Source organism: Carassius carassius, chromosome 35 (genome assembly GCF_963082965.1).
Source record: "Carassius carassius chromosome 35, fCarCar2.1, whole genome shotgun sequence".
Classification (NCBI taxonomy): domain Eukaryota; kingdom Metazoa; phylum Chordata; class Actinopteri; order Cypriniformes; family Cyprinidae; genus Carassius; species Carassius carassius.
The window spans coordinates 20178261-20204822 of record NC_081789.1 but is presented as its reverse complement, the minus strand read 5'-3'; the positions used below and the strand labels follow the sequence as shown (position 1 = coordinate 20204822).

General features: G+C 37.8%; 3 protein-coding genes across 7 annotated transcripts in view; 2 read left to right on the top strand and 1 right to left on the bottom strand.

The window, feature by feature from the left end:
- Positions 1-12506, top strand: part of fndc3bb (fibronectin type III domain containing 3Bb) — a 74197-nt gene extending 61691 nt beyond the window's left edge. For both annotated transcript variants that reach the window (XM_059524875.1, XM_059524874.1), the window contains exons 25-26: positions 498-625; positions 10558-12506. In XM_059524875.1, the coding sequence (XP_059380858.1) occupies positions 498-625; positions 10558-10857 (428 nt within the window). In that variant the 3' untranslated portion in view covers positions 10858-12506. The remainder of the gene's footprint in view (positions 1-497; positions 626-10557) is intronic.
- Positions 12507-12574: 68 nt separating this feature from the next.
- Positions 12575-15820, bottom strand: LOC132116193 (growth hormone secretagogue receptor type 1-like). The gene is made up of 2 exons (XM_059524873.1): positions 14723-15820; positions 12575-13700 (listed from the first exon to the last, which is right to left on the bottom strand). The coding sequence occupies exons 1-2, from the start codon at positions 15513-15515 to the stop codon at positions 13390-13392; spliced, it is 1104 nt and encodes a 367-aa protein (XP_059380856.1). The 5' UTR covers positions 15516-15820; the 3' UTR covers positions 12575-13389.
- The window catches only part of pld1b (phospholipase D1b), a 28714-nt gene continuing 17314 nt past the window's right edge, over positions 15163-26562 (top strand). For 2 of the 4 annotated variants that reach the window (XM_059524870.1, XM_059524872.1), the window contains exon 1: positions 18600-18729. The gene's annotated coding sequence lies outside the window, so the exon portion shown is untranslated. Of the gene's footprint in view, positions 15273-18599; positions 18730-23618; positions 23768-26562 lie in introns of those variants that run through there. The other 2 variants (XM_059524871.1, XM_059524869.1) reach the window with 2 other exon arrangements.

Sequence of the window (26562 nt, the reverse complement as noted above, 5' to 3'; positions counted from 1 at the left end):
ACCACATTTATTTATACTCACACTTGTACAGGAACAAAAATTTGGGATCACTATGATTCCTTTTTCCTTCTGTTCTTTTTTGGAAAAAGAAAGTATATTTTTATTCTACAAGGATGGAATAATTGGATCAGAAGTACTAGTAAAGGCATTTATAATGTTAAGAAGTATCCATATTTTAAATAAATTAATCAAAAAATATTTAAACAAGTATCATGATGTCATGAAAAATACAAAGCAGCAAACATTGATAATAAGAAATGGTTCTTGAGCAGCAGATTAGAATGATTTCTGAAAGATCATGTGACACTGAAGACTGGAGTAATGATGCTGAAAATTCAGTGTTGCCATGAAAAGAATATATAACATTTTAAAATATATTAAACCATTATTTTATATTTTAATACTGTTTTTATTGTATTTTTTGAAATCAATAAATGCAAAATGATCTAGTATAAAAAGTATGAAAAAAAAGAACTTTTTTTTGTGTATGTTCTCAGCCCCAAGAGTTATTCAGCTAGAGGGAAATGCCTGTGAGGTCACATGGGAGAGTATTCCACCAATGAGAGGAGACAGAATCAGCTATGTGCTACAGATGCTTGGAGGCAGAGATGCTGATTATAAACAGGTAAAATCCCAATTCCTCATTATACCTCCTTTGACTTTTACTTTGAGTTTAAAACGACTGTTCCACTCAAATTGTTTCCAAGAACTTTGGCTTGTTGGAGCTGTTTAAGAATATGATGTGGTTTTTTTACTTCGTTTCACAGAAGAAATACCATGTTAGATTCACACATGGCCAGAGTCACAGCAGAAGTGCTGCTGATGAATAGAATTCATTCTGAACAGGAAATGGAAAACGGGCTTAAAGCTATTTGCAACATTTGCTCTCCGTTCCATTTTAACTCGTCACAATCAGCATTTGAATGAAATTGAGTGCTTCCGAACACACAGTCCCACGGGATTCATTAAATTGTAATGTGGGGTTGGAAAGAGACACAGAAAGTGATTATCATGATTAGGGTCCATTCAGGTGTGCAGTAGCTTATTGTTTTGAAATCATTTCTGGTACACCACTTCCATGGTGCGATAAATTGAATGGAAGTTCCCAAAATTTGAAATTATGTGTGAATTTGTTTATTCATCAAAATGAGAAAACGCTCCTTTCCCCATCACATCAGCCATCCCTTTTTTCATGAATATCATTTGATGACTCTCACAAAGAAACATAAAAAAGTTATATTCCACCCCAAAATCAAAAGAAAAATGAAAAGTTATGTATTTTGAAGTATTTTTTAAGTATTTTGTGATAATTGTGATTATTTAAGGGCAATTTGTCACAAAATAAACACCCATAAATAATAATGTAAAAAAAAAAGACGTAAACATAATATTTCTGTTTCAATCACTAGGTTTTTTTCTTGATTTCTACAGTATTTATGTGTTTACACACTGGCTAGCTCCGCCCATCATAAAATCTCATTGGTCCAAATCCTCGCTCTATTTAACTGTGCATGAAATATTAAATACATTAAATATTAAACATTTCTTTTAATTCACCTTTACAGTCATTAATTTATTCTACTTAATTCAACCTCACTAATTCCTTGCTGGTGCTATATTAATTGAAAAACAAAAACAGAAATCCCTGTTAATGAAGGAGTGGAGTTCCCCATGGCTCTATATTAGCCTAATTAACAATTTTACTGTGCAGCCATTTCCCTGTTCATGCAAATTCCACTAGAAGGTGATTAGAATTAACTTCCATTATTTATTCTTTTTTTCTGTTATTAGTGCTTGAGTAGCAGTATTCAAGATTATGTCAATATTTTAATTGAATTTAAATGGAATTAGTACAAAAACTAATTAAACACACATAATTGGTCTGTCATGGCAATAATATCAAGACTTCACCAAAATTGAGCCACTGGTGGTTGAGAGGCTTAAAAACCTCTTGTGTTGCCATGGAGACATAAACTGTGGTCCTTTTGAGAGCTGCATGTGACAGGTGGAACAAAGTCGCCTCAATATGTTTATCTTCAACAATGTTTACTGGTTATAAAAGCCCATATAAACAAGCTGTTTTTATTTTTCATTTGCTCAGGGGTCTTTTTTTTTGTGCATGTTCCCAAAAATGGCTTATGCTTTTAGGTCAACTGCCATTGTCATATTTACTTAGTTTTGGCAGTTAAAGACAAAATAATTTGTTTCGGTTGATTTGTGAAGCACTGGCCATTACTGCAGTGAATTGATGATATAAATAATCTTTTCTGTGTTGAATTTGTGGCACATAGGCTACTAAATATTAGGTCATGTTTTTATGGTTATTAATGCAGTTTCCTGTTTCGTGCAGACATCCTTGCGAAAGGCACACTAATTCCCAAAGGTTTTTTTTTTTTTCTAATCTTCCAGCTTCTTTCATTTTTCACTTCATTTTTCTTGAGCTTGAAAGAGTCTGCCATAATGTGTTTTTTTTTTTTTTTATACACTACAGAGAAAACAGGTTTGTATTTCAAGCGAGTAAGAACATTTATGTAACTCTGTCATCATCAGTGTTTTATGAGCAAACAGAAGTACAGCCTACAGTGGCATTCTTTTATTATATTATATTGATCCTGGCGGTGTTGCAACACTCCAGATGAAAGGATTACGGTGACTTGCTGGGATTCTCTTTGAGGAGACTGAAGTCCTTTATTAGTCAAGCTCTGAAGATTCGTCTTTTGTAATATGTGGGTCAGAGATGGAGTGCAAAAGATTGTTTGGCCTTCTTTTTGGCATCTTGGATGTTTTTGCTTTGATGACCAGTGAATCTAAAATCTAGCAGTGTCCTGTGGTTAATTTTTTTATTTTTATTATTTGTTCATTTGCAGTACTGTAGCTACCTTAATCAGTATATTTATTGTTATTTGTTTTCATCATTAGGGAAAGAATATAATTTTGCGTTATTGACAGAGCTCCTTTCTTATTCTTTCATTCCTTCCTTTTTTTGTAATTAATAAATTTATTTGTTTATTTAGAATGGATTTTATTATTTGCATCTGTACATTAGCATTTATTTTGTAATACTTAATATTTATGCATAAATAATAATAATAATAATAATAATATAAAGATTATTTTCTATATTCCATCTCAGTCATGCTGTTGTTATATCAATAATGATAATAATATGCATAGTGACTGTGATGAAATATAAAAAATTTATGTGTACAAAATATAAATGTAGTTATTGTTATCATTTTTGTTGTTGTTGTTATATAAAATGCTAATATATAATAAATATCCAAATATAATACAACCAAACCAAAATTTATTCAGACACCTTTAACATTTCTCACAGTTTATTAGCTATAGTTTAGAAAATGGTAATAAAATATGACAAGAACTCAGAGTTAAACTGTGTCAGAACAAATTCATCTTGATATCAGATATTCATCTTTGATATTCAAGATATTTCTCTTTCATGTCAGATAGCTTTGAAAGAAAGGTATGTAATGAATTCGGTTAAATAGCTGGCAGCCGTTAAATTTAAGAACACAATTAGATAATACCATATTTATATATTTATATAGTTTAAGTAATTAAACACTTAAGCAAAACATGGTCAGGTCAAAGTATCTGAATAATTTTTGGACCCAAATTCTTTTCAGTTCTACTGTTAGTCCACTGTATGAAAACTTTTTGGGTATAATATATCACAGTTCACTTTATTTTTCTATCCTTACTTATGTAAATGAATTATAGTATCCTGCACCCACTAATAAAAACAATATCAAAAATTATATCTGGTTTCTGAATAATTTTTGGTTTGACTCTATATACAAAATTTATTACAAATAAACTGTAAATGCATACATATAATAAATAATACAATATACTGCTACTGCTTTACATCTACTACTACAGCTCAATTGGTAGAGCATTACACTATGAAACGCAAGGTTGGGGGTTCAATTCCCCGGGAACACATGATAGGTAAAAATTGATAGCCAGAATGCACTGTAAGTCACTTTGGATAAAAGCGTCTGCTAAATGCATAAATTAATTAATTAATTTATTTACTATTACTAGTTAATATGGATGTAACGATTCACTCAACTCTCGATTCGATGCACGATTTCGATTTCACGATTCGATTCGATTCCCAATTTATTTATTTTTTGCAAAATGAGATTTAAGACAAATTATAAATTAAATGTGTCCTTTTATTATCGCTTGTACAAAATGCTGTACGTTTCTTTGTGAAACAGAAATATAACACTATTATAATATACTAATATAGCACTCGCATATTATTGCTCTTTTGTTGGTTTTGATTGCTTCTATTTGGATAAAAGTGACTGCTAAATAACAAAATTTGAAAATAATGTGAATGTAAATACCAAACTAAATTGAATTTTTAAAACAAGCTCCAAATCAAATAAGTACCACAAATAAATATCTTCACTGCATTTTAATCATGATCCAAATAAAGATGCTGCATAGTGTAACGACTGGGTGAAGGAGTGGCAGGAAGCAAGTGCGAGATTAATGAGATTTAATGAAGACAATGAGACAATACAAAACTGAGAGACAAATAACGCTGGGAGGAATGCACAGTCCAAGATGGTGGTGAGGAATGACGAATCCGGAAGGCGGAGGTGAGTTGGCAGCAGGAGAGGGTGACACAGGAACTGCGGTGAAGCGAGCCGAAGGTAAGTGGTGTTGCTTGGTGGTGGGTTGCGTAGAGTGGACGGGGTTCCGGGGAGACACGGACATCTAACGCAGAAACACACTAGAAAGCAAGGCATAGGTTACAAACATGAAACAACGCTCTCACGAACACAAGACGCTAGACAAGCCAATATATAGGGATGAGTAATGAGTGACAGCTGTTGCTGATGACAATTAGCGGAGACGCCCACAAACTAATCAGTGCTGACGCATAACACACAGACTTCACCCACAAAGTGCAAAACCCAGAAATCACGGTTTACCAACCATGACAGTACCCCCCCTCTAAGAACACCTCCTGGAGTTCCCAGAAGGGCCTACCTGCTGATTTTAATCATCAATAAGGGAGTGATCCAGTATGTCCCTAGCAGGTACCCAACTCCTCTCCTCCGGACCGTAACCTTCCCAGTCCACCAAGTACTGGAATCCTCGTCCCCTCCGTCTCGAGTCCAGAATACAATTAACCGAATAGGTCGGTTCCCCATCTACGAGACGCGGCGGAGGGGGAACCGGGGGAAGGCGGATTAATACGTGAATAAAACACGGGTTTAATTTTGGACACATGGAAGGCGGGATGTATCCTCCTGTACGCTAGAGGTAGTTTGAGGCGGACTGTCACCGGACTAATGATCTTGGTGATGGTAAACGGGCTAATGAATTTGGGAGCTAATTTGTTAGAAAGGGAACGGAGAGGAATATTGTTCATAGAAAGCCACACCTTTTGACCCACGACGTAAAGGGGAGGCTTTGACCGGTGGCGATCGGCCTTGGCCTTAGTGCGCTCCCTCATCCGGAGCAGAGTCTCACAGGCTCTGGTCCAGGTGCGGTGGCACCTCTGGACAAATGCGTGAGCGGAGGGGACCGCGACTTCAGATTCCAGACTAGGAAAAGCTGGTGGCTGGTAACCTAAGCAGCACTGAAACGGAGAGAGGCCCGTGGCTGACATTGGTAACGAATTGTGAGCGTACTCCACCATAGAGAGTTGTTGGCTCCAGGAAGAAGGATTCTTGGAGACCAAACATCGCAACGTTCTCTCTAAATCTTGGTTGGCTCGCTCAGACTGCCCGTTACTCTGGGGATGATAACCCGAAGACAGGCTAACCGTCGCTCCTAGCAACTTACAAAATTCTTTCCAAAATTTGGATATGAATTGGGATCCCCTGTCAGAAACCACGTCTACCGGGAGGCCATGTAACCGAAAGACGTGATCTAGGACAGTGACCGCTGTCTCCTTGGCTGTTGGTAATTTGGGCAAGGGAATGAAATGTTCCGCCTTCGAGAACCGGTCCACTACGGTCAAAACGACCGTCATGCCATTAGAGGGCGGGAGGGCGGTAACAAAATCTAGTGCGATATGTGACCAGGGTCTCAAAGGGACAGACAGCAGTTGAAGAAGCCCATTAGGAGGCCGGTTAGACGACTTACCACTGGCGCAAACTGAGCGAGCCAAAACAAAATTGTGGACGTCACGAGCCATAAGTGGCCACCAGAATCGTTGTTTAACTAACCCCTTGGTTCGGCTTATCCTTGGATGACAAGCAACGTTAGAGCAGTGACCCCACTGAATAACTTCGGACCATTACTCTTCCGGCACAAATAAACGATTCAGTGGGCAACCGGGCGGAGGCGTTACCCTTTCTAAGGCCATCTTGACCTTCAATTCGACCTCCCATACGAGTGCTGAGATGACTATTTTCTCAGGTAAAATACACTCGGGAGTCACCGGGCGGGCGGAGGGATCAAAAAGACGTGACAAAGAATCGGGTTTGACATTTTTGGAACCCGGGCGGTACGACAGAGTAAAATCAAAACGATTGAAAAAACGTGCCCATCGAGCCTGCCTGGAATTGAGTCTTTTGACAGTTCTAATGTACTCTAAATTCTTGTGATCGGTCCAAACAATGAAAGGTACCCCTGAACCTTCCAACCAGTGACGCCACTCCTCTAAAGCTAATTTGACGGCCAACAATTCTCTGTTACCAATGTCATAATTGCGTTCAGCAGGAGATAACCGATGAGAGAAAAACGCGCAGGGATGCATCTTATCGTCCGAGGCAGCACGTTGGGAAAGAACTGCTCCTACCCCCACCTCTGATGTGTCGACCTCCACCACGAACTGCCGTGTGGGATCAGGGGCTACAAGGATGGGAGCCGAAACAAAGCGGCTCTTGAGGTTGGTAAATGCAGTTTCGGCTGCATCCGACCACCTGAACGGAGTACTGGGGGAGGTCAAGGTCGTCAGAGGTGAGACTAGTTGGCTGAAATTATGAATGAAACTTCGATAGAAATTGGCGAACCCCAGAAACCGCTGTAGGGCCTTACGGGAATCTGGAGATGGCCAATCTATCACAGCCTTAACTTTGTCAGGATCCATACGTATTCCCTCGGACGAGACGATATACCCTAGGAAGGGAACAGACTGTGCATGGAATACGCATTTCTCCGCCTTGACAAAAAGCCCATTCTCGAGTAATCTCTGGAGCACTCGTCTGATGTGTTGAACATGTTCCTGGAGAGATGAAGAAAAAATCAGTATGTCATCCAGGTAAACATATATAAACTGATCTACCATATCTGGCGAGTTGGAGAGCCCGAACGGCATCACCAAATATTCAAACTGCCCTCTAGGGGTGTTAAAGGCGGTTTTCCATTCATCCCCCTTCCTGATGCGGACTAAATGATAAGCGTTACGTAAATCCAATTTTGTGAAAACGGATGCTCCCTGTAACCTCTCGAAAGCTGAAGACATCAACGGTAACGGATAGGTGTTCTTTATTGTGATGTTGTTCAGCTCTTGGTAGTCAATACAGGGTTGCAGAGAACCATCCTTCTTACCCACAAAAAAGAATCCCGCCCCCACTGGAGAAGAGAAAGGGCAGATGAACCTCGATGCCAAGGAATCAGAAATGTATTTCTCCATGGCCTCCCTCTCCGGAATAGAAAGAGAGTAAAGTTTGCCTTTAGGCGGAGACTTACCTGGCACTAAATCTATAGCACAGTCGTAGGGACGATGCGGAGGAAGAGAAGCAGCACGGGACTTACTGAACACCTCCTTCAGGTCCAAGTACTCTGTGGGCACGTTTGATAACACCATGGTCTCTTTCTGAAAGACAGAAACAGGCACAACAGGACAAGCAGAAACCAGACAAGACTCATGACAACTTTCACTCCACAAGGTGACAGTGTTGAAACCCCAATCCACTCGTGGATTATGTTTGATTAACCAGGGGTGACCTAAAACAATGGGAGCTACAGGGGAGTCCATGAGGTAAAAGGATATGGTTTCACTGTGGTTGCCTGAGGTGAGCAGAGTGATGGGTTCAGTGTAGTGGGTGGCGTGTGGCAGTTCCTGGCCATTGAGTGCGGTGACATGGATGGGATGAGACACAGGAAGGACAGGAAGGTTCAAGTGACGTGCAAGAAGAGAGTCAATGAAATTACCTTCGGCCCCAGAGTCCAGAAGGGCGTGACAGTTGTGAGTGTGGTTCTCCCACCGCAGTTTCACCGGAAGGAGAGTCGATGATGTGGTTGAGGACTTCCCGGCGGAGATTCCACCCGATAGTAGCCTCAAACTTACTACCGGGCTGGCTCTTTTACCGGGCATGAATGGATGGAATGCTCCGAGCCACCGCAATATAAACACAGTCCTTGGGACCTCCGCCGCTCTCTCCCTCCGGGAAAGCCGAGCTCTACCCACCTGCATGGGTTCGTGATCGTAGACAGGACCGACCATGTTCTCTCGACTCGAGCGGCCCCTTTCCGGTGAGACGTAATGGCATGTAGGACTGACTTGTCTACCCAGGCGGTTAATCCAAACGTCCACCCGAAGGGCCAGGTCGATTAGGCCGTTGAGCGTTGGGGGCAGCTCGAGGAGGTAGATCTCCTTCTGAACACGGTCGGCCAGCCCATGCAGGAATCAATCCCACTGGCACGCGGCCGCCAGGGTGCGGAACTGAATGGAATAGTCCGCCACTGATGATTTTCCTTGTTTCAGGTCCGAGAGCTGGTGAGCGGCCTCCCTGCCGGCCGCGGCTCAATCGAAGACCCGTTTTATCTCTTCGGAGAGGGAGTGGAACGAGGCGCAACACAGATGTTGATTCTCCCACACCGCCGTCCCCCATAAGGTGGCCCTGCCAGAGAGTAGGGTAAGAGCAAATGCAACCTTGGACTCCTCTGTCGCGAAGGTGCGGGGCTGCAATGCAAAATGCATGGAACATTTGTTAAGGAAATTCTTGCAAAAGTTTGGCTCACCGGAGTAACTCTCTGGCGCCGGAAGTCGCGGCTCTGGCCGGAAGTGGTCCTGGGAGGTCTCCCGGGGGACGGGCGACACAGGCGGTGCGGTGGGCGCAGTTGGAGAGGTGAGTTGATGAATCTGCTGGGTGAGCTCGGACACCTGCGTCCCCAGCGCTTGTTGATCACGCGTCCGGTGTTCACGATGCTCTCCTGCTGCTGATCCATGCGGTTGACGCTGTGGTGAATGAATTCAGACAGTGAAGTGGTGCTCGCTGCTTCCATGGTTGGTGAGAGCGTTCTGTAACGACTGGGTGAAGGAGTGGCAGCAAGCAAGTGCGAGATTAATGAGATTTAATGAAGACAATGAGACAATACAAAACTGAGACACAAATAACGCTGGGAGGAATGCACAGTCCAAGATGGTGGTGAGGAATGACGAATCCGGAAGGCGGAGGTGAGTTGGCAGCAGGAGAGGGTGACACAGGAACTGCGGTGAAGCAAGCCGAAGGTAAGTGGTGTTGCTTGGTGGTGGGTTGCGTAGAGTGGACGGGGTTCCGGGGAGACACGAACATCCAATGCAGAAACACACAAGAAAGCAAGGCATAGGTTACAAACATGAAACAATGCTCTCACGAACACAAGACGTTAGACAAGCCAATATATAGGGATGAGTAATGAGTGACAGCTGTTGCTGATGACAATTAGTGGAGACGCCCACAAACTAATCAGTGCTGATGCGTAACACGCAGACTTCACCCACAAAGTGCAAAACCCAGAGACACATAGATGCAACATGAACCATTTTAAATCTAAATTATATTGTATAATTTCGAAATTTGAAGCAAAAACATAATGGTTTGACTTCAGTTTTGTGAAGCTATGCATAAAAAATATCTGCATGAAACAGAAACAGCAGACGAGCTGAACGAGATGCAGATTCCCTCTTTGCCAGCAGGTGGCGCCTAAAGCGTTTCCTTGCTTTTGCTGTAAACAAAGCAGCGTTGCACTTATGCACTTTAATGTGCATTATACAGAGATAAGATGAAAATTTTAAAATACCATCTAAACTTTTCTAAAGACAGTAAGTTTCCCTCAGACATACATTCATATTAACTCCAACCCCAATTGAATCACGATTTGTTTAGCATCTCAACTGATTTGAATTTTGAATTTTTTTATATTTGAATCATTTCAAATATTAATTTGAATCATTTGAATTTTCAACCGGCTTGTGGTTAATCTTTACATCACTACTTGTGAATTTATTTCTTTATGTATATATATTTTTGTACAAATTATTTATATGTAGGTTAAATTTTATATTTATATAATATTTTCTATATAAATTTTTTATTCCATCCCAGTCCCCATGTATAGTATAATTTATTATTATTATTATTATTATCATTGTTTTATATTTTCATAATATATACATTATTATTATTATTATATAATTTATTGTTTATATTATTATTATATTGTTATAAATATATATAATAATAACAATTATTATTATTATTATTATTAACAATACATTTATAATTGATCAAAAGTACGCACAGTGAAGGAGAAACTTTAACTGTCTGGGCTAATGCATTACTTTCTGTCCTTCAGGTGTATAAGGGACATGAGACGTCCTTCCAGCTCTCCGGGCTGCAGTGGAACACAGACTACCGCGTGCGAGTGTTTGCATGCAGGCGCTGCACAGACACCCTCCAGGAGCTGTGCGGGTCCTTCAGCCCATCCGCCCACTTCAACCTGCGGCGGACTGATGCCACACTGGCTGTGGAAGCGGACATAACCAGGGTGCCCATGGGCAACACCCTCACCGATGAACAGTTTGCCGGCCTCATGGTATTCGGGGTGGCCTCTCTCTCTGTCCTAATGGCATTTCTGCTTCAGCTTCTGATTTAGAGCCATTCTCGTCTGTCCCTTCAGTTTTTAAACTACAACTCGCAAAACAATTAATGCAAGTACTGTTCGGTCATTGACCAAATTACACCTTTTACACTTAAAATTTCATGTATTTTTTTACAGGTTTTTCTATAAGATGAGTTACAGCTTTAACAAATCAGTAATGATGAAATGTACTGTTTGGGCACCTGTGCCTGTTTTTTTTTTAGGTTGATAATGCTGTGCATATTTTTATATTTAGTATTTAGGAGATTTTAACACTAAAGTAATAAGTGGCCTTCCAGATCTCAAGTTGGACTCTCAGATGAATATCTGAGGTGGGGTTGTTTTAATGGTTTTTCCTATTTATCTTTAAATCAGTGTCTAGACAGCTAAGCGGCATCAGTACTCTCGCTCCCATATCTGTGCCCCAGGAAAGTCTGTCTAAAAGCTTCTTAAAAGCTTTATTCATTCTCTCCTCTTTCATTTGTCTTAAAAAAAAAGAACAAGAAAAATCAAAAGACACCTGCATCTGTCTGGCCAAAGAGAGTCAAATGACAGTTTTTGCAATCAATCATCAATGTACAGTGTTGTGAAGTCTGGAGTGTTTGTACCTCAGGGACTTGGGAGGGCCTTGAAATCCACAGATCCAAACTTTCATGACAAATCATTTCAGATCTGCTGCTTACAGTATTTCATTAACACTTTACCCTGGTCATATTCTACAGCACATGATCGTGTTTACTAGCACAATAAGCCCTTAACCAAAGTTAGTCAGCATTCAAGATATAACCGTTTTGTTAGATTTATTTATGCTATATTCTTGTACTTTATAATGCAAATCACAGTGCAATCTACATTTATTTATTACAAGATTCAGAACTGTCATATTCAATATTTCCTTCATGTAGCATGTCTTTTTATAAGGGGGTTATGAAAAATCTTTATTATTTTTTTCAAATATAGAACATCATGTTAACATCATTAACCTGTCTTATTAAAGATATAATAGTATTGTTTATATTCTGTTTTTAATGGCTTTTTTTATTTTAATTCAGATTTTTTTAATGGCTTTAGTTCAGAAAATGTTGATGTCTTATACATTTTTTGATTTTACCACAAATATTTTATCTTTTTTATATATATATATATATGTTTTTCTTTCTACTTCTTTTAATCATCTACTCTTCATTTAGTAGAATATATATGTATTGTTGAAGTTTTTAGACAAACATTCCATTGCTTTCTGATTGAAAGAAGTTGAAATGACTTGACACTAGAAAACTTGAAGTGGAAACACTTGAAGAAATCATTTTAAGAACTTCAGACCCTGAATATTTTTAAGTGGAAAACCGAAATACTTTTTTTGTTTGTTTTGAATTTTTTTAGTTGCATTTAGCTGGATATCAGGTAATAAGTGGCCTGGACGTAGATTTCCATTCTTGCATATCGTATCATGAAAATCAATCCATATTACCATTTTTTTAAACGGAACTGTCACATTTATTGATGTAAATTATAATCGTAGACAATATATTTAAAAAAAAACTACCATATCAATTGAAATGTATAGATATTGAAAATACTACCCTTTGTATTTAAGATGATTATGTATCTGTAGTATATATGTAATATATTTATACACAATAAATTTTTAAACATTTCTGAAATGAGGTGTTTGCATTTCATTTACATACTGTATATATATATATATATATATATATATATATATGTTGAAGGCAAATAGACACAATATATCAAATATATTTCATAAATGTTAAAACATTTCTTCACTCAAATATTCTCAATTTTTTACAAGTATCTCAAGAATTAGTTTTACATTTTAATTAGACTGTCATTGGCGACAAGCAACACAGGCTGTATTCAAACACAAAGCTTACACAAAACTTTCACAAACCTGCAGTAAGTGCACTTTTTATGGCTGCTACACATTTATGTAACATAATCTGATAACACAAGCTTGGTGAGAGCTTTTTATGGCATGAAATTTTATCATTCAGCACCATTGTATTTCTCCCATATAGGGTACAATGTTAGAGTGCTTACATCTACAGTGCTCTGTCGTCCAGTACTTCACACAGTTTAAGGCATTTTTGGGTTAGTGTGCATATGTACAGTTTGCATGAATACCAGTGTAAAGGGAATCATTACACTGCTGGTGTCTTGCTGCTGATGGCAATACATCTGCGTAAACATTTTCATAAAATACAATAATATTTGGTGTATGCACTAGGTATGTTGTGCCTAAAATGCAACCATCCAAAAAAATAATAAAGGAAAAATATATATATATATATTATATTATTTTAATACCAAAAAGTTTCAGTCTGCATTAGATTACTTTACTGTAGGCCTATCATTTAATAGTGTAATTTTCAGGGCTCTGCAGATTGACAAAGTTATTTTACTGCTATATACAGGCTAAACTGAAAATATGCAATATCTTTTATGATGTTTGAAATTAAAAAATGATGTGAAGATATTTTTAGTCTGTTAAAAAGTGCACATTTATTAATCTAGGCGTTTCCTCTGTCACGTGCTCCAGCTGTATTCGTTCCACACCGAAAAGCTCTCAGCGTTCTTCACGATGCTCTGCACCGATCGTCCGGGAGCGCGCTTCACTCCGAACAGTTTGCACGCCGCGCTCCTGTACTTCTTTGACATGAGGTTGTAGAGGATGGGGTTGATCGCGGCGCTGAGGTAAAACAGCACGAATGAGACCAGGTTGCAGTATTCGCTGATTTGGGAGATGAGAGGAGATTTGGCCTCGGATGACTTGGAGAAGAGATAACGACCCACGTGGAACGGCAACCAGCAGAGAACAAACGCTAGAACCACCACAGCTGACACACAGAGAGAAAGAGAGTTCATTTCTGTAATATTTTAAACAGGATTAAAGTTTTATTATATCATTTAGAAGTAGGCCTATATTTAATACGACATTCTTGCAAAAAGTGCGTTTAGGAAAATGAATTGTAACTCAGTAACAATTATTTCGAGTAGGACAGTTTGAGAAAGAAAGTGAATCCGAATCAGTAACGGATGTGACTGAAGTGTTTCTGATTCACTTAACCACAACCGACTCATAAGATTCAATCGTTCGGGAATTACGATTCACTTGTCCCCGTATGGTTTTGAATCCATAGAATCACTCAAAAGAACCGTCTAATAAGACTGACTCGTTCGGGAAACTGGAAAATGGTCACTAAATAAAGGTAGAACATTCGTTCTAAAATGATTCTAAACACTGTATGTCTTCTTTAAATAATTATATTTAACTTTAAAAATTTTAATTTTATAAATGAAAGTAGGCTAGAAGTTGCATTTCTAGTAAAGTAGGCTAGAAGTTGCATATATAATCCATAAAGCTAGGCTATTATGTCGAATTTCCGAAAAGCATTATTTATGCATAGTAGAATGTATTTTATTTTAAGTTTAGACCATAAAAATAATGATGAAGACTTATAGTCCCCGCTATTTATGACTGGATGATCCGAGTTTGAAACGTTGAAGTTGCTGCGTTCCTTAGCAACTGTAAACAGTCAACGGCTAATTGAACGAAACGTTCATTTTGATTAGTGTCCATAAACATTTAAAAAAAAAAATCTGACAATAATTTCTTATTATTATATATATATTTAACTCATTTTATTTTGCACATTGGAGTTTAATTAGCAGGTGTGTCCTGTTAAATGTAAATAAATGTTTTTGAATAATTAAGCTATACAAAAATAGGCTATACAAATGTTTATTAAACAGTTGTGCGATTTTCCGTACAGACTAACTACCCGCTGTAAAGTTAATGATTCTGAAATATAAAAAATAAATATATATTTTTGACTTTTCAGGGCATCGTTGAGCTCACCCAGCATTTTGACCGTTTGTTTATTGTTCTTTTCCCGACTAGAAATGGGTCCGACAGGATTCTCCTTTCTTCTCCACAGTCTTCTGCCTATGAGGCTGTATAACACTGTCAAACAGAGCACCGGGAGGAAGAAGAACACGCTGGAGACCCACACCATCATAGTAAGCAGTCCGGAGCGGATGGCGTATTCGGTGGCTTTACACTCATTGGTCTCCCAGGGGTTCGTGCCGTTCTCGTGCTCGACCCCAACCAGAATGAATATGGGTCCCGCGCTGCACAGAGCCACAGTCCAGAGGAGGAAAATCACCCCTTTTACCCGACCCCGCGTGACGACGACTTTTGCCCTGAAGGGAAAACAGATGGCGAAGTATCTCTCCACGCTGAGGGCGGTGATGTTGAGGATGGAGGAGTACGTGCAGCTTTCGCTCACGAACTGAAAGAGTTTGCAGAGCTCGTCGCCAAAGTTCCACGGTCGGTACCGCCAGACCCGGTACAGGTCGAGGGGCATGCAGAGGAAAATCAGCAGGTCTGAGAGTGCCATGCTGCAGAGGTAAAGGTTGGTGGTGGTTCGCATGTCTTTGTATTTGGTGACCACCAGGATGGTCAACAGGTTCCCGGCAATTCCGAGGAGGAACAGGAAAGAGCATGTCACTGTGATGCCAGTCAGGATAGGGACTGGGAAGAGATGGACCGGGTACTCAAAGTCCTCAGCAGTTGAATTGCTATCCATAATGTCCTCAGCGCATAAAGTGATGCTGAACGGGCAGTTGGACACGTTTGTCCAATTAGTCATTGTGATGAGATTTTAGAAGGTTTGCATGGACTTAATGGCACCTCGTGATTTCCACCCAGCTGTTGTTTTCATGCACATCTTACAGGTGTTCAATGCACAGTATAAGAATTGTGCGCGAGTAACCTGTCAATGGTGCGTCCAGAGCTGCGCGCAGCGGGTACACGATCTACTCCACGCATGCGCACTGGATGCCTGGACTAATTGTACTGTTAAATGCGGATTTGTTTCAAAGGTTTCTTTATTTGCGATGTTTGTGTGCTTGCAACTTTTCTTATCGTTTAGAGCATTACTAACAAATAAGAGAGAAAAAAACGCTCTTACAGCGACTGAAAGTTGCTTTACAAGGTGAAGGGAATTTTTGTTCTTTTTATGCCACCTGGCGGTATGACCACACCAACTTGTACAAAAGAAAATGGAAGTGAAAAAAATACTTTCTCGTGCTTTTCTCGAGTAAACAGTGAGCTGCTGCTGTCCAGGGTTCTGAAAGCTGTTTGACGACTGCTGTTTGTTTGGCCATATTTTTATTTTTTATTTTTTTACGTAAAAAGCTATCCCCTGACTTTATATTACATTAACCATTTTTAATACTTTTGCCATTCATAACTGTTTTTACATAAATGGAAGAAGCACACTGTAACTCTAAACTCATTTGTGTATTTTAGATGCTTTCATACCCAACAACATCACCTAAATAAAACTTTTTATGTAAAACCGAGTGAAAAAGGTAATTTATAACAGCATAAGGCCCTATAAAGATATTTTAATGGAATCTTATTAAAAAAAAAAAAAAACTTAGCACCAAAAAGTATTTTCTTTCAAGCCAAAGAACTCTAATTTGGCACTGTTTAGAACCTTTCTTCTTAAGAGTGTAAGACAGATTTTACAAAGGTTTTATTTGTTTTAAGAAATTCAAAAGTGAAATTTCAAAAGTGTTTGTTTTAAATATAGGAATATTATTATTATTATTTTTAAATAAATCAGATCATTTTCATTTTATTTATTTTTTTATCATAAAATATATTAGGTTAAATGTATTACGTCTTCTATAATTGTTTAAGTGGATAAGGATTTTGACCACATGATGGCAGCATTGCCTCTTAGAAGACATCAGTTTTGGCGTCTGCATCTATCCCAAATTGCTAGCACAAAATATGTCAAATTGTTGAAAACGTTTTATTTATTTATTATTATTATTTAGAACCTTAAGTACATAATTAATTGTACCAGTTTAGAGAACAACGCTGTGTTTCATTGTGAATATATATTCAATTTTAAAGCCCCTTTCCTGCATTTCCATCATACTGGGTTTCAATGTGAAGACTGTAAGAACAGCCCTGACAAACCTTTAGGGTTTATTCATGCACACACACAATCTTCAAATGCCTGAAACATGATTTAACAATTATCATTCTTGAAGCCAGACATTTAGGGTACTAAAAAAGAAAGAAAAAAATACCTCTAAAGAATGACCATACTCATAATAAATAAAGAATTGTTTTTAAATAAAAAAAATGTTGTAATGAAAGCTAACACATTGAGTAAAATGGGATCATTTGAAGCATGTTTTTATTTATTTTTATTTAGATACATTTTATTTATTCTGTTTTTAATTGTTAGGATAAATTGTCTGTCTCATTTAGATCTGTCAATTTTCTGTAATGCCTAAACTTTAGTACATAAAGTGTACATTGTACTAAAAGTCTGACCTTTATATCGTCCCAGTGGTAGCTATCTCTCTCTCTCTGATAGTGTGTTCCAAGATATGTTAAAAATATCTCTCCCTGCTATGTAGCCTATAAGAGGCTTCTTCTGTCCATTAGATGTCTCAGAAACTTTTAATTGTTTAAATGCAAAAGATTATATATATATATATTTATTTATTTATTTATTTATTTATTTTTATTTTTTAATACTTCATGTGTGATTAAAAAAAGTGATATACTGTCATTGTATGAATGTTTGGCTTTTCATTTGTGAAGGGGCCTTAGGTCAGTGACTATCATTTCTGGATAAGAAGCCTGTGATGCAAGCTGTAAAGAGATAAACGTCGAAACTGTTTGAACTGATACCCATAATTAAAAGCATTATCAGAAAATCCTAAAAGGAGTGCAGAGGAGAACCTCTACATTTCTGTGAAGTAAATTAACTTTGTTTATTGATGGTAACACAAATATTTGGATTAAAGCCTAATTATCTACAGAGCAATTTGTATTTGTTATCAGGGCGTGTGTGTGGACGCAGGATGGGCACCTCACAGGGCTTTGAGACAGCCGGAGGTTTCAGCTGCTCCTGCAGTCGGTCTGGATATTAGCGCTTACAGGGTCTTTCGCAGGCTGATTCTGTCTTAAAAGCATTGATTTCACATTGTATTTGGACTGACAAATGTAACTGAGGAATAGTTTGATGATAAGCTAGTAGTGAGTGATTCAGATCACACGCATACACTACACAAATGTGCGCATAACTTTGCTCTTCTAAATGAGGATGTTTTTAGACCCATATCAAGATAAATTAGTTATACTGATTAACCCTTGCCAAGCCCCTTAGCCTATGCCTAAAAATGAAATAATTTATGGAGTGTTTAGCAGTGGTTATTCTTAAGTTGTAACATTTTCATTATGTATGATTGAAGAATGTATTTTTCAGACAAAAATGGACTAGTTTGTTTTTTTCTAAAAAGGGTTGTGGCTAGAAGGGATACAGCTAAAACCGGAAACTAACAATTAATTAAAATTTGTACATATTACATTGTGTTTTATTTACCTCTACACCTACCCCAATCCTAAACCTACCCCTTACAATAACGCAAAAAATATAATGTTAAACATAAACATTTGTTAACACTTTATCAACAAACATTTATCAAGGCTTCTTGGCAAATGAAATTTGGGTGGCCTATCTTTAGGCTACACCTAGACCCATAAACGGTTGAATAAAAATACAGTGTAAGTTTTACTTCCTTAATATATTTCAAAACCAGATTAATAACAAATATAAGCATGTGAACATTCTTAGTGATATTTTTAAGAATGTTAATAACGTCTCTGGGGGAGTGGACGTCCATGCATAAATTTAAATGGGCGGGTCCGACAGTGCCGATCGCAGAAGAGGAAGCGCGAGCCAGATTACCGCGTTCGCTTCTAGCGTTGACTTTATACTTGAGGAACGTTAGCAGATTCACAACAGCGCGGACCTGCCTTCAGTTCTTTAGCAGGTATGTTAACGTTACTTTATATGACTGGGTGGAAATTATCTGAGTAAGTTTAATTAAACACGCGGAGAAGTAATGACATCTTGGCTGAGTACAAGGCTAGATGTACTGTAGATTGACAGCTGTAAAACACATGGCTACAGAATGTTGCAGCCTTATATTGCATCTGGACTGCATCACATCAGATTAATGTACAAAAGAAACGCATTGGGATTTAATGTGTGTAGATTAGCTACAGTAAGAACTTGAGTGTGAAATAATGCAGTTATGTTTCGATTGCCAACACCCACTGATTTTGCAAGGCAAACAATCAGCTGTACCTGCAGGGTAACTTCGGAGACTAGAACTGACTCTTAGTTACAATAGCTGCTACAATTGACTGACAGGTTTAAGAGAAATGCTAATAGACGGAGGAGATGAAGCTGTGTGTGCTTCATTGTACTTTAATATTTTCTTGGAACCCAATTTCCAAGGACCTTCATCCTTTGGACCTTTTCTCAATAAGAACAATTGAACAGTTTGTACAATTGAAAGGTTCCATGGATGCTAAACGTTCTTTATTGAACTACATTGGTGCCAATATAGAATGCTTTTTGTTTATGTGTGTGTGTATATATATATATAATATTGGAGATGTGAATTATTTATTTTATAGAAGTCGTGGCCTAATCGGGGCCTAATGGTTAGAGAGTCGGACTCCCAATTGAAAGGTTGTGAGTTCGAGTCCCGGGCCGGCAGGAATTGTGGGTGGGGGGAGTGCATGTACAGTTCTCTCTCCACCTTCAATACCACGACCTAGGTGCCCTTGAGCAAGGCATTGAACCCCCAACTGCTCCCCGGGCGCCGCAGCATAAATGGCTGCCCACTGCTCCGGGTGTGTGTGTGTGTGTGTGTGTGTGTGTGTTCACTGCTCTGTGTGTGTGCATTTCGGATGGGTTAAATGCAGAGCACAAATTCTGAGTATGGGTCACCATACTTGGCTGAATGTCACTTCTTTGTTTTTTTTTTTTGTTTTTTTTTATTTCTTTTTCCCATTTGATTTGGCTGTGGATTGTGGTCTGGACAATTTCTGGCTGATTTTGTGAGATTTAGCCAAAAATGTGTGATGAGTATACTTAATTTCCCAGATTAATGTCTGCTACAAAATCTAGTTTAGGATTGGTAAATTAACTTTTACATAGACATGGATTTCATTATAATCATTTTGTATTGCATACTCCTGTAAAGTGTGTGTGTGTGTGTGTTGTCCATATTGTTTCTTGTCATATCAGTAGGATCCCCTCAAGGATCTCGGAACAGAAAGGGAGTGTCTGGTTGACTTAGTGGGAAGGTGTTTGATGTGTGTTTCACATTGTATTTTACCCTTTGTACCCTAATGAGGCTAACTCCCACTTCTGACAACGACACGCTTACAAATTAGATTGTGTGTATGTATTGGGTAGAGACCATAATTATGTACTAGTGCACATTCCTTGGCCCGCGGGTGTGGTTTCTGAGTACTACAGCCGGGGATCATGAGATATGACAGGTCCAGTGATTACAGCAGAGCTGTCAGATGAGTGTGCTGCAGGAGGTGACGCCTTATCTACATGTCACATCTGCTCTACGTTACATCGATAAAAGTGTTGCAAAGCTACAAGAGTTGCTTAACTGCCTTTTCCCCTGTAGCAACATCACCCTTTCTCCTCTTTTATTAAACACAGGGGGCTGTACGAGATAACCACTTTTGCATGTTGTCTACATGAGCAAGTTCAGAGAAAACGGTCTTTTGGTGGCACTAGTGGTGTCGTGCTCTCATTGTGGTTCATTTGCATCATCATGCTTTGGATCCTCTTTGCAGTGCACATGAAACCATTAGGCCCCTAGTTGTATATCTGTTAACCTTTTTTTCTGGTCAATCCTTAGAGAGGATTTTTTTTGTTTTAACTCTTACTATTATTATTATTTTTTTTATGAGTAAAATATTGTTATGACCAGGCATGTGCATTTGGCTTGAGGAAAGAGGAAATTGAGCTTGTGGTCTATGTGTAATTGTATTATTATTATTTTTTTCTCGAGGGACAGGAAGTTGAGTTCAAGTGAGCAATAAATCCTTAGACACACCATGTTTTGTTTAATTTAGAATTGTTATTAAGAATAAAATATACAACATATGGATGGGGATGTGGTGATTCAGTGTACTGACTGTACAGAGCTTAAGAGCTCATGAGGTTTTGTTAGTTTTGTAGTTGTACCCAAGTGTTTGTTAATATGCATTTGTGAGCCACTTTCAATAAGACAGGAATGACTGCCAGTTTAATGAAAGTCCTGTGACCAGATGCACACTCAGTCGCTCTGTCTTCAGTTTAGCTTAATAAACCGATGCTGTCGTGCATCACGAGTAAACCAGAATAGTCGTTTAAAGGAATAGTTTACCCAAAAATTAAGATTTGCTGAATATTTACTTGCCCTCAAACCATCCAGTCAAGATGTTGATCGGAACAGATTTTGGAGAAATTTAGCATTACATCCTTTGATCACCACTGGATCCTCTGCAGTGAATGGGTGCCGTCAGAATGAGAGTCTAAACAGCTGATGAAAACAACAACACAATGATTCCACATGACTATAATCCATCCAAACTGTGTTTGTATAATAATATATTAACTGATGGACTGGAGTTGTGTGGATTACTTGTGGATTATTGTTATGTTTTTATCAGCTGTTTGGACTGTCATTCTGGTGGCACCCATTCACTTCAGAGAATCCATTGGTGAGCATGTGATGTAATGATACAGTTCTCTAAACCTTTTTTTTTCCCTTAAAGGAGAAGTTTAGTTTGCACAACAGCAACAGCCAACAGATACTGAGCAGCGTAGCAGTGTTTATTAAGAATGACAGAATTGTAGTTAGCAGAACTGGTGTTAAATTAAATCACTAGCAGTGTTTAATCAAATCACTCTTAGTTTAACAATATTAAAGTCCCTTGCCTTTAGGCTGAGGAAATAAAAAATGCAATACATGTCAGTGACAACTAGAGGGCGCATATTCCAAAGATTTACGTTTGATCATGTCTGCAGTGTTTTGTAATGCAGGGTAGCAATGGTTCTGTGTGGATTCAGTGCTTGTTTGCGGATGTGCTCAGCAGTGTCAGTCTGCACTCTGAGCATTAGCTGCTAACATGCCTTCATTATGCATTGATGTTCAATAAAAATGTAAATGAATAAGTAATGAAATTCCTTAGCCTTCCTCTGTAACTCTTTATATAAAATTATATAAATTATATATTTATTATTATAAATTATATATTATATATTTTCCATTAGAAAAACTGTAGGCAGGATGCCTTCTATTGGACATGCAGTTAATGTATCACCAGCAAACAGTGCCCGGATAGCAACATGGTTATGAATCCATCTAATGTTGTTCAAGGGCGCGAATGACTAATTTTTGAGTTGAACTATGCCTTTAATAATCAAAACATATAAAAAATTTAATTAATGACAGTAACTGTCAAATTAACACATTAAACTCACAGCAATGTACATTATCATTCAAACATTTGGACAGTAATATATTTATTTTTTAATTATTTAAATTCATTATTTTTTTGCATATATTATGTCAGAAATACAATAAAAAGTGACATTCTTAAATATTTTTACAATTTACAACAATATGTTTTAATGTTTTATAATGTCATTTATTCCTGTGATGGGAAGTTGTATTACTGCAACAGAAAAAATTGAACAATTTCAGTATGTTGATTTCATATTCAAGTAGCATTTCTTATTATTATCAATGCTTATCAATGTTTTCATGAAAACTGGAATACATTATTTTTTAAAGATTATTTCATGAATAGAAAAAAACACTTATTTGAAACAGAAATCATGTCAAATAAAAAATATATTTCGGCTCTAAACATTGAATAATAGTGTATCTATATTATTCAATTTGAATGCTTGTTTACTTTTTTGCAATGTAGGCATCGCACATCACAAAAAGCTTGTAAATACAATAATACGGTTCTAGACGATTATTATTATTAGGTCAGGATCAAAATGCAACAATATTTTACAACAATTTTAATAACATTTATAAATTGTACAACATTTTACACAACATATAACTACATATCCCTTAAATATGGTTTTGAAAAAAAAAAAGTTAAAGACCCTTTATTTAGGGGTTGTTGATGACTAAATATGACACTTGGTTAGGGATGTAAATAAGGCTTGTGTTGTCTCATCCAATGTAATATGAGTTGCTCAACAGCTACTGGTTATGTTTGTGTAAAGAAACATCACAGTTATGTCCTTTATCACAGTTAACCATCTATGGCGGCTGTTTTTGTTACTTTACAGTATCTCAGGTTTCCATCACCACTGAAAGAACCTCAAGTGTTGCGTTTCAAACACGTGCGGCACACTCTCTTTCTGTGTGAATGTGCAGCGTGTGGGTGTGTATGGACTGTCATCTCATCTGCCATGCAGTCCTTCCAGGAGATGAGCATTTAATAACAACTTTCTCCAGGAGAACAACAAGCACTGTGGCCTCAAACGCTGCTTTGCTGCTTTGTTTTTTTGTTTTAGGAGCTGGTGTGCATCCATTAGATTGATGGGTTTAAAAATAAATGAAGGCGCTGATGAATATGATGTTTGTGTATAGACTCGATCCACTTAGCGATAAGAAAGGGAGATAAGTGTAATATAAGATGATGGCACTGAATCATCTGGCAAATATTAACTTAAATGGCACTTTTGAGCATGAAATGTCAAAGAGATACAAAAAGCACATCCCACACAAAACATACGACATAAGAAGCATGTTGGTGCATCTCTTGTAAGGCTGCTAAGGCTCCTCCCCATCTTGGCATGTGACTCCTGTGTCAGACCTCATTATTCTTGAACATATACTCGGACACACTGCTGTTTGCCTGTGAGCGCCGTATCAGTGTTTGACTGTATTACACGCTTCTATTTAGTTTGACTTTTCTGGAGAGAAGAAGAAGCTGAGGATAAAAGAAACGATGGGGGCATCTCTGCCTGTGTGTGGGCAGGTTAGTGAACATTCTTTAACATCAATCAGATTTGCTGTCATACCAGATTAAATGGACATTTAATGCTCTTTATGAATGGTCAAAATTATATTTTCTGATCTCCCGTGCTGTCTTTTGAAAGAGAGAGATGCATTTCAAGCAGGCAGAAATAAGGAAGGAACTCTTCTGCTCTGGGTCACTTGTGTGTTTTACTACATGTGTGACTGCTAGTCTAAAAATGTGTGTAATGTGTGCACACTGAAGCATCAGAAATATCTGCGTTTGCACAGAGGGTGTGATTTTTGAGATGTTTGCACACGTATGTGAGAGAGCGTGAGTCACTGCGGTATGTCACGGTGTTATATAGGCAGACTTTATATTTATTAAAAAATATTTTTATTTAATATAAATTAAAGCGGCTCTCTTTATAGAGAGCAGCGTATTCCTCCTACTGTGCATGATGTCCACCTACCTGATTTGTGTCTGATGGCTTATGTTTCACACCAATGGCTTATGCAATATAGCTACATGGAAAAAAATGGCTTGTATTTGCATTTCGTTAGAATGTGGCTTGATGGAGCATTTTTTTTTCTGTGCAGAACACTGAATGTGTGATGTAACTTCTGGATTAGATCAACTAGATAAACAGTTTTCAGTTTGCTTTATTTTGACACTTGAAGCAGCATGAGGTTGGGCGTTGAGAGCTTGAGGGTGTTTCTATTGTAGTGGTGAGAAGGTGCCTTTGAAGTTGCTCTGCGCTCCAGCTCCTTTATTTTAAGGAGTAGTTTATTGAACGATCTATCACTGTCCGCCTTCACAGATACAGGTGCATCAGTAAAAAAAACACAGGAGGTTTCCAAACCTGTTGGAATGTGTGTTTGAGCTCCTCATCTTATCAGAAAGCTGAAATTTTCTTAGTAGAAGTGAGTGGCAGTACGAGAAGCGTGAATTAGTGTTTTGCTGATTATTGAAGCTGTCCTTTGTTCCTCAAACGTGAGAAATGTATATATGTGCACTGGAACTCGAGGTTATTTGACTGTCTGATTTACATAAACGAGGAATATTTGAATAAAGTCTTTGACCTCCACATATCCGCGTGTCTGCGGCTTTTACGAGGATTTTTAGGGAAAACTTTGTCTAATGTTTGTCATCTTACTGCTTTAGAACATTATTCATGGTGCTGATCCTATGTGATTTGTTACCGAGGTAAACATGCCGTTAGGGATGGGACGGTATGAAAATTTAATATCACGATTATAGTGACTAAAATTATCACGATTATCAATATTATCACGGTTTTGTTGAAACGAGATGAAAGTGTTCAAAAATAGTTGATGCTCACACTGAAAACATTTCAGCAAGTTTTATATTTAATAATCAACAAACAACTAATAAAACAAGCAACTCTATGCACTTAATTTAAAGAAAGATTAAATTCTGTGGCATTTCCTTCCTTACAATGAAAAGTGTAGAAGCATAGAAAAGCATAGAAAAGTCACTGACTCGCCATTCCTTCTCGAAAAAAAACAAAAAAACATTGTGCGCTGCGCTTGCGTCAGACTGTTGCTGGCTGGACATGATTTAATAGCGAGTTATTAAAACCGCGATAATCAAACACGGTTTTAATGATAATTCATTTTTAAACGATATTACTAACCTTCAGCACATTTTATCACTGTTATCGATAAAACCGGTTATCGTCCCATCCCTACATGCCGTTTTAACTCTCGTTCCCACAGCAACCAACTGTTTATAGTAGGTTCCGTTCATCACTGTAATATGAGCCTACATTTACCAAATTGAGCTTCTCTTTTTGCATTACCTGGATGTGTATTGGTGGACGAGAGCTGATAATTCAGTGATAATGCTGCAAGATCTCTCAAACAGCTGAAAGCCTCTGATCTGTCACTTCAAAGTCTCCTTGAAACAAATGTAGTCCACAGATACACTTGTGTTTTTCAGAATTTGAGATTTAGTATGAGTGCTCAATATCAACCAGTTTTACAGATCATGTATTGATCGATCTATACAGTATCGGTTGAAGGTTGAAATATATTTGGTATTTAATTGTGCATGCTCATTTCCCCTATTCTTACAATTAGATCATCCTTGCTGTCATCTAATGCTTAATAGTTCAAAAAAGAAATTTAAATAACTTAATGTTACATGAATATGTAACCTTTAGCGAATCTCTAAATGAATATCCTTTTTATAATGTGAATTTTTTCTGAAAGTCAGCTAATAGCTCATTCAGTGTCTGAACTATTTCTGAAGATGTGATTATTAATGGGCTTTAATGGCTCCAGGTCACATCCATGGAAACAAGAGTTATTCTTCAACAGGACTTCACTCAGAGTGTTTCCATCATAGACAAGCGAAACACTCACCTGGATGACACATAACACATTCACAGCGTGTAGTGTTAAAGGAATCATAATGTTGTTCAATACGAGGTCAATAAGAGATCATTGCGAATTAGTGAATGATTTTAATTTAGTGCTGACCTATGCTTTCATTTTACAGAGAGGTGTGTGACGTGCCATTTCTTAGAACGGCAAATGTGGCATCTCCAACAGAGTTTCCTGATGAATTTCTTATGAATCAAACATGATATGAGAATATGAAAATGGAAGATCTGCTCAATATGAAATTACAATATATACAATATATTCACTACTGTTGAAAAGTCTGTTATGCTCCTAAAGGCTGCATTTATTTGATCAGAAATGCAGTAAAACAGTAATATTGTTAAACCATTTTACAATTTATACATTTTTTTAAATGTAATTTATTTCTGTGATGGAAAAGCTACATTT